The 9,465-nt window shown below is 42.7% G+C and overlaps 1 protein-coding gene across 1 annotated transcript in view; it reads left to right on the top strand.

Annotated features, from left to right (window-relative positions):
- TRIM40 (tripartite motif containing 40) overlaps positions 1-9,465 on the top strand; it is a 12,601-nt gene that overhangs the window by 1,526 nt on the left and 1,610 nt on the right. The window contains 1 exon segment of the mRNA XM_007449221.1: positions 8,749-8,844. Within this exon segment, the coding sequence (XP_007449283.1) occupies positions 8,749-8,844 (96 nt within the window).

Raw genomic sequence — 9,465 nt, 5'->3', positions numbered from 1 at the left:
ATTCCTGCTTGTGTATCAAACCATTTTAAGCACTGTACCTTTGCAATGTGTTTTAATGTCAGGTAGCTCTTAGAACCCTCACAATATTCTTATTTTTCAGAATTTTTGTGGATATTCAGATATATTTATTTTGCCAGTTAGCTTTAGCATTTTTTTCCCAACTATCCTCTACCCCCATCCCCAATTCAGTTAGTATTTGATTGGATTGACAATTGACATATTTTCACCATGGTGTCTTTCTATCCAATAATGAAGGACGAATTTCCAAGTCTTCTTTTAGATATTTGACTTTTTGAACATGTTATAATATAGGATGAGAAACTGGGGAGTCCAGATTGAGGGTGACTATGGGAAGGTAGAGAAATAACTCAGAAAGCCAAAGAGGCAAATTTCTCTGGTTCTAACATCATTCCCTCTAAGTGCAGGGTACCACAGGAGGGCAGGGAGAGCTCTCCCACCTGCTGATGTGCCAGTGAATAGATGGAAAAATCTATTCACTCACTCAATGATTTATTCAGCCCTGTGCTTTGTATAGGATGCCATGCTAGGTATTGTAGGAAGTATAAATATGATTCATAATCTTTGTCCTCAAGTTTACCTTTAAATTATGACAGGAAAACTAAAATAAATAAATAACAATATTTGTTCATTTAAGAAAGACTTAAGTTCCTGTAGTGTATTAGGAACTACCATACATGCTAGGAGTACAATGATGAACAAGTCAGATGCCATCCCTCCTGCCAGGGACTTTGCAGTTTAATAAGAAAGACAGACACGAAATCAGACAAACTACAAGTCTCGTATGAGCTAAGAAGAAAACAAACAAGAGTCTGAGATGGAGAGTAATGGGTGACCCATGTGGTTGGTGAGGGCCTCATGGAGGAGGTGGCATCGGTGCTGAGATCAGGAAAAAGAGAAGGTGGCCAATGTAAAGACTGGGCAGAAGGGAAGCACAGATTTGAGAGCCCCAGATCCGGAAAAGCCTTATTATATTTGAAGAGTTTATAATTAGTGTGAATTGCCAGGATTTACTGACAGATTAAAGTGGGGTGAGGGAATGAAGGGAATCAAAGATGACTTCATGAGTTTCTGATTTGAGAAACTGGATGAATGATGGAACGATAAGGACTGGGGAGAACAGGTTTGAATGAAACATCAAGTTTCATTTAGGACAAGTCAAGTCCAAGTTGAGACACATCAAAGTAGGATCTTAGTTAAGTGGCTGGCTTTGAAATCTGGATCTCCAAAGAGAGTCTGGGTTAGTATTCCCAGAACTTAAGACAGGGTTCCATCAGAATAAAGATAATATTTAAATCCAAGGGAATTGATGCAATATCCTCAGGAGAGAGTCTAGAGAGAAAAGAAGTTCCAGGCCAAGGTCCTTAGAAAGACCATCATTTATTTATTTTTTTTTGTTTTTTTTGTGGTACTCGGGCCTCTCACTGTTGTGGCCTCTCCCATCGTGGAGCACAGGCTCCGGATGCGCAGGCCCAGTGGCCATGGCTCACTGGCCTAGTCGCTGCGCGGCATGTGGGATCTTCCCGGACTGGGGCACGAGCCCATGTCCCCTGCATCGGCAGGCGGACTCTCAACCACTGCACCACCAGGGAAGCCCGAAAGGCCATCGTTTAGATGTAAGGTGGAGGGGGACCCAGCAAAGGAGACTGAAAGCAAGCCACTAGCAAGGCAGGAGAAAAGCAAGGGGAGTGGTGTTCCAGATGCTAAGAGAGAAGAATCTGTTAAGAAGTGACAGTAGAGGGACTTCCCTGGTCGTCCAGTGGTTAAGAATCTGCCTTCCAATGCAAGGGACGATCCCTGGTCAGGGAACTAAGATCCCACATGCTGAGGGACAGCTAAGGCTGTGAGCTGCAACTACTGAGCCCACTGCAACGAAAGACACTACATGCCACAAGGAAGATCCCGCATGCCGCAACTAAGACCCAACGCAGCCAAATAAATAAATATTAAAAAAAAAAAAAAAGAAGAAGAAGAAGCAATGGTGGAGTGCATTGAATGATGCTGAGCCATCCGGTAAGATGGGCAGCAGAGAAGTGGATGCTGGGCTGGGAGGAGGCACACTTCTTCCACTGTAACTGTGGGGAACAAAAGAAGGCCTCTGCAAGGGGAGGGAGTCTTGCAGTTTGGGAGAGGACCCGAGTGTTTGGGTATATTTCCTCAAAAATGTGTGAGGGAAGGACATCAGCCGTGTGGGTAGAGGTGGAGGTGTGAAAGGTTTGAAAAGAGAGGAGAAGCCGCGGTAGAGTTTGGAAAAGCGAACCTATGAGTGAAACTGAGTGGAATTGGCAGGCAGCATAGAGCACCAGTTTGAGTTTTTTTTTTTTTGCAGTACGTGGGCCTCTCACTGTTGCGGCCTCTCCCGCTGCGGAGCGCAGGCTCCGGACGCACAGGCTCAGCGGCCATGGCTCACGGGCCCAGCCGCTCCGCGGCATGTGGGGGCACCAACCCGCGTCCCCTGCATCGGCAGGCGGACTCTCAACCACTGCGCCACCAGGGAAGCCCTAGTTTGAGTTTTGAAACTAGGGATTTAGTGAGTTTCACGAGGCTGCCTGAGGACAGCCAAAGTCTGGGGAGTTGAAGGTATTTTCAAAGGACTGATTACAATGGGAGACCCTGAGTGTGTTTGTAGATGTTGACAGCATAGTTTTGAAATAAAGATTTCTTATGATTTCTCACCATGTCTCTATTCCTTTGAATTAAATTTTGTAAATTAAATATTTTAAATTGTAAATATTGTAAATTGTGTCCTTTTTAAAGAATTATGTATTGCCTGACTGCACTCCAGAAGACTGAAAAATTTGCAATGTCTTTTTTGTACATCTGTTTCCTTACTGCCCAACTCGTGTTGTTGTCAATCACTTTTTTCAATGTGCTTTGCTGGTTTTCCAAGTGCGTGACAATGATTGAAGTTGTTTTACTTTGCTTGGTTATGAATGCTGGCGGTGAGGTTTCTCTCCACATGGAGACTCACTGTCTACATTTCCCCTTAGAATCAGGGCATAAATTCTACATGAGTGCATCAGAGTAGTTTATCTTTTGGATAATAAGCTATACTAATTATGTTTAACCTTCATTTTTCCTACTCCGATATTTCTTTTCTTTTTATTTCATTTTTGGGGCAAAATTTTTAAGAATTTGTACTTGAATCAGTTCTATTCTTTTTAAGAAATAAAATCTCCATGTCTTACTCAGAAATTTATCTAGTATGGTGATAGATAGATAGATATTAGGTCTGTATCATTTTTAAAGATTAAATAATTCCTGGCTTATTTGGAATTTAATATACTGTGTTGTGTGAAGGGTGACTCCTTTATCAAACAATAAAGTTATTTTTTCTTTATTCTGGTATACAGTTGTCCCTCAAACATTTCTGTGAGTCCTTTTCACATCTATATGTTCTTTTTGGTTTGACATAAATTAAATTCTTATAATAGTGGCATTTTTCTTACTCTAGTCCATTGATTATTTTTTCTGTTCTAAAGTTATTATATAGTTTTGATACTTATTGCTTTATGGTTTATTTTTAAATTTAGTAGCATCTTTGTCAAATAATAATTTTTTGTAACCTGATGGTCTTGCTGACTGTCTTTTCAGAAGGATTTTCTTTTTTCTAAATTTAATTTAATTTATTTATTTGGCTCTGCTGGGTATTACTTGTAGCACGTGGGATCTTTGTTGCTGCATGCGGGATCTTTGTTGTGGCATGTGGGATCTTTACTTGCGACATGCAGGCTCTTAGTTGCAGCATGCGGAATCTAGTTCCCTGACCAGGGATCAAACCCAGGCCCCCTGCATTGGGGATGAGGAGTCTTAACCACCGGACCACCAGGGAAGTCTCCAGAAGGATTTTCTTATATAATGTTTCTAAGTTTTATGGAGAATCCCTGAAATTTTAATTGGCATTGCATTAAATTTGTTGATTACATTAAGAATTATGACTTTTGGGGCTTCCCTGGTGGTGCAGTGGTTGAGAGTTCGCCTGCCGATGCAGGGGACACGGGTTCGTGCCCTGGTCTGGGAAGATCCTACATGCTGCGGAGTGGCTGGGCCCGTGAGCCATGGCCGCTTAGAGTCTTTGCTGAGTTCATATATCCTTTAACTTAATTTCCTGACATTTTCTAGACGCATGATCATGTGGACATTGTCAGGTTTAGTCATCAACACTGTTTTTCCTCATAAAATATAATGGGTGATATCATTCTTATCCATATTTTGGAGCACTTTTTGTTCTGTAAGGAGCATGTATTTTGAAAGTTGGTCTTTTTGTGTGTGTGTGTGTGACTGTATTGGGGGAAAGGTACCTTTTTGCCTGTTAACCACTTTTTCTTTGATGCGTTTTGTAAGCCTTTTTTAAAAAATTATCTATTTATCTATTGGCTGCGTTGGGTCTTCATTGCTGCGCGTGGGCTTTCTCTAGTTGCAGCGAGCGGGAGCTGCTCTTCGTTGTGGTGTGCAGGCTTCTCATTACGGTGGCTTCTCTTTGCTGCAGAGCACGGGCTCTAGGCGCGGGCTTCAGTAGTTGTGGCTCGCGGGCTCTAGAGTGCAGGCTCAGTAGTTGTGGTGCATGGGTTTAGTTGCTCCGTGGCATGTGGGATCTTCCCCGACCAGGGATTGTACCTGTGTCCCCTGCATTGGCAGGTGGATTCTTAATCACTGCACCACCAGGGAAGTCCTAGTAAGCCATTTGAGAAGGATTTTAAATGTTGCTATGTTCTCATGTTTCCTCACTACTTAATGTCCTTTTTGGTCAATTTTTTTACTGTGAAATCACATTTTATCTGATATCTGATAGGATCACAGACTTTAAAAAATCTTTATCAAGACAAAACAGGTCTTACACTATTCCCTATATTTCATTTTGTCTTTTTCCCCCCCTGAGGAATATTTTAGGAAGATAAAAGTTTGTAGAATTTTGCTTTCTAATTCTAATGAGTACCTTATTTATACAAATATTACCTTAATGCAAAAATGGATGAATAAATATTTTTTGAAAAACGAGGGACTTTACCTTACTCATTTTGAATATTTTAAATGATAGATCTGAATTATTCTCGTTTTTCATGCATTATCTTTATTGCTGTTATCTTTGCTTCCTTTTTTCATTTACACAATCTTCGTAGTTGACTTTAAACTCTTCATTAAATTTTAAACTACTCCAGAAGACAGGACTCTGACATTTTGAACCAGATCTTAAGAACAGACCTGACTTTGACAGGCAGCAATAGACAGCATTCCTGGCAGAAGGAAGTAAAAGAAAAGCCATGAAGAGGCATGGCTGCGTGGGGGTGTGTCCAGGAAACCACAAGCAGCTCTGTTTGGCTAGTGTGGAGAACAGGGAGGGAGTAGAGAGAGGTAACACAGGAAATGTAAATTGGGTTACAGAGGGCCTTGGATATTGGGTTAAGGAGTTCGGGCTTATCTTTGATAATGAGAAACGCTTTTGAAGACAGTAGTAGCACAGGTAAAAAATAAAATATGACTGAGGTTTCAAGCTGGATGACAGACAGAAGGGTGAGTCCAAGGACAGAAATATGGTGGTCAAGAGTAGTGAATTGTGGAAGAGGGTGGGGAAGAGGAAGATGAGTTTGATTACTCCAAACTGAGTTTAAGCTGTCAATAGGGCAGTAAGAGATACTTAAGTCTCAGCTGGAAACATGGGATTGACTGTTAGGACAAAGAGCTTTTGGGAATTATGATAAAATCTGAAGCCTGAAATTAAGAACATCATTTAGAGAAAGAGGAGGGTTAAAGAAACAACCTCAGGAAGGTCAAGGAAGGACGGGGGTGGGAGGTCGGGAGAGTGGGGTGGGTAGAATCACATCCAAGAAGAGGAGGCCTGAGAAGAAGGCACCTCTGGGTTTCCTTCCTGGGGATCGCTGTGACCCTGGAGAGAGCAGTTCCAAAAGAATGATGAGAAACAACAGCAGATGCTGAGGAGCAAAGGGGCCACGAGGACGTGAAGACAAGAACCAACTACTTCAAGAAACGTAGTTGTGAGAACAGAGAGAGTGGATGGAAGGGGTAGCAAGGTGAAGGTTGCTTGTTTGTTTGAGCTTTTCGAGGCCTGAACTTTTGTGCTCACACAGACAATTCCCCACCGCACTCCAGCCTCCGCCTTCACCGTTGAGGCCCTTGAGTGAAATCCAAGATGCCCATTTACTTCCTCCCCCTCCTTCTATGAATGTTTTATTCCTTGTCTGCTGGGAAATGCCTGCAGGTAACACCAGTGACATGAAACATTTTATAATAATTTCCTAGTGACATCATTGTCTCCTCTGTTTACTGTTTGTTTGCTTGAACGTCCTCGCTGAAGTCTCACCCACAGCCCCTTGACCTTGGTTTCACCCTCTGAATCTCAGGGCCAAAAAAACTTTCACAGTAATCTCGTTCACCTCCAGCCTTACCTGTACATCTCCAGTGATGTGGGACTCTTCTTTTCCAAAAGCAATACATTTTAAGAGTTTATAAGAGAAAATGAGGCAAAATGACAAAAAGAAGAAATATTCCCCATAAACAGCCAACAACAACAACAAAATCCACCCCTCCCTCAATTTTTTTTGACCTGAGGTGAGAAGGATTTACTTAATGAAACACACACTCCTCAGTTAATAGCACACTCTTATCTTTAGTCCACAAATCCTGTTCATGTTTTGTTTGTTCCATTTAATCATCATTCTTCCCTCTTCCATGGACAACCACTTAAAGTGTTTGTTGTATGTTTATTTGTAGACAGTTTGGTAAAACACACATTGCTGCACTGTGTGCTTGTATATTGAATTAACAAAATTATATGATGGGCTTCGTGCTATTTCTTGCTTTTCACTCTACCATGTTTTTGAGATCAGTCCATGCTTTGTGGGTCACATAGTCCATTTTTTCTGACACATGCATTGTGTTCCATAGTGGGCACCTGCCATATTTTACCCATCAATTTCCCAGGAATGGACTTTATGTGATTCCAATTCTCTGTTACCACAACCAGTGCTGTAGTGTACATGTTCTCTTAGAACCTAGGAATTCTCTGGGATTTTTACTCAGAAACAGGATCACTGGATCACAGAGGAAAGCACACCTAGGCGGCCGGAACCGTTGCCAGAATGGCTGTGCCAGTGCATATCTCACCAGCCCAAAGTGTGGTCCTTATATCCACACACATCCCTCCTCCCCCAGGTGTTATCCAGTTGTCTAATTTTTATTACTCTGATGCGGGTCAAATAATATTTCATTGTATTAGTTTCCATTTCTCTAATCACAGGTGAGTTTGGGCATCTCCTCGTCTGTGAATTAACTGTCCATATTCTTTGCCAATTTTTCTCTTGGGTTCCTGTCTTCTTATTGATGTCTAGGCTTTCCTTTTATTTATTTATTTAGGCTGCACCTTGCAGCTTGAGGGATCTTAGTTCCCTGACCAGGGATTGAAACGGTCCATGGCAGTGAAAACACTGAGTCCTAACCAATGGACCACCGGGGAATTCCCTAGGCTTTCCTTTTATATTTTATATATAAGTCTCTTGTTGGTTTTAGACATTGCAGATATTATCTCTTAGTCTGTTATTTCTCTGTTAGGTTTGTCCATAGAGTTGTCATTGAACAGAGATATTTAATTTTGAGGTAATCAAATTAAATCATTCTCTCATGGTTTGTGCTTTTGGGGGTTTATCTAAGACATTTTTCCCTACCCCCAGGTCACAAATTTATTCTTTAACATTATTTTCTATTAACTTTGTAGTTTTCCTTTCACAGTCTTTAATCCAGCTAGAGTCTGCCTTCACATACGGTTCTGGATAGGGATTTGGCTTTATTTTTCTGCACATTTATTTTTCTGCACATTTCATACCTGTGACTCGTTTCTTTTTACTCTTTTTTTTTTTAAATTCTTTTGTAAACATGGGTCTGTCCCTGAGCTCTCTCTTCTTCCATTTTCTATTTGTCCTTGTCCCAGCACCACACTGTTTTATTACTATGGCTTTGTACACCCTTTTATCTGGTACGCAAATATATTTTGTAACTAAGGTAACAAGGGTTACAAGAAGAACGTTTCCAGACTCTTTTGCTGACACCCCCCACCCTGCGCCTTTCTTCCAGTTTGATTCATTAAAGGCTTATGTTGATATCAGTATCAGCTTTGTTTATATTTGCTTCCTACATAGTTTACCCAAAATCTGAAAGTAAATGTTTTAGAAACTGAAATGATTCATTATATCCTTAGATTCCAGGACACCGTGACCCATCCAGACACTGATTTAAGATTTAGAGAGAGGTTCCATACCTTCCTGGGCTGTGGGTTTGCTCTAATAGAGAGTTCTTGTCCATCCCAGCCAGGGTAGGGGAGTGGTACCAGAGGTTTTTCATCTCCTCTGTAAGTCAGGTCTCTCTAGATTGGCTTCACTTGTTGATGAGAAGTAGTGAGGGTTGCCAGTGATCAGCACATAACTCTTAGATGTCGGGAGAAAAACACCCTGAAGTCAAGTAGAAAAGGTTCTCTTACTATCTGTTATTTTTATGTAGTTAAGGCTTTTAAAAAAATTACCTATTGCTTTTTGCCATCATTATCCATTAAATAAACTCTTGTGTTCCTTACCCCAAGCATGATGGATAGAAGGCTGCCTCTTTTTAGGCAGAATTTTACTTTAGCCTCATCCTGGGATCAGGACACCCCCTCCCCGCCGTGTGTTCCACGGGTACCACCCTCACCCCCAGTCTGACCAGCAGGGGTGTCTGTCTCTCTAGGAACGACTCAACCGCAGGATCAGGAAGCTCAGAAAGGACATCTGCGAACTCCAACGGCTCAGGGCTCAGGAGGAGGAGAGACTTCAGGCTATGCAGGTGGGCTTCGCAGAGTCCCAGGGAGGACTCCGGTCTGATCATCTGTCTGCCTGGTGCAGCCTGCTGTGGCGGGGAGGGCCTGGAGGCTGGAAACACAAGTTGTGGGCTCGGCCTCGGGGTTTGCTGGCTGAGTGACCTGGGGCAAGTCAAGCCCTCTGACCTTCATGTGGTTTATATGTTCAGTGAAAGCCAGTCGTGTTCCACCTGGTTCTCGGTGAAGATCAAAGGAGACAAGCAGCCCATCAACTGAAAACTACTCCACAAACCATAGGTCTCTTTCTCTGTCTCTGACCATCTACCTTTCTGTTGCTTGCTCACTTCGATGTAGGGTCTCTCCTCACCCTATGACGTGAAGAGGGTTAAAAGTCAGTGGAAGGGCTTCCCTGGTGGCGCAGTGGTTGAGAGTCCACCTGCCGATGCAGGGGACACGGGTTCGTGCCCGGTCTGGGAGGATCCCACATGCCTCGGAGTGGCTGGGCCCGTGGGCCATGGCCTCTGGGCCTGCGTGTCTGGAGCCTGTGCTCCGCAATGGGTGGGACCGCAGCAGTGAGAGGCCTGCGTACCGCAAAAAAAAAAAAAAAAAAAAAAAGCCGGGGGAGGGAAAAGCGCGGGGGGGGGGGG

This window comes from Lipotes vexillifer, unplaced genomic scaffold (assembly GCF_000442215.2).
Source record: "Lipotes vexillifer unplaced genomic scaffold, Lipotes_vexillifer_v1.1 scaffold657, whole genome shotgun sequence".
In the NCBI taxonomy this organism is placed as follows: domain Eukaryota; kingdom Metazoa; phylum Chordata; class Mammalia; order Artiodactyla; family Lipotidae; genus Lipotes; species Lipotes vexillifer.
This window is presented reverse-complemented; position numbering and strand designations above follow the sequence as displayed.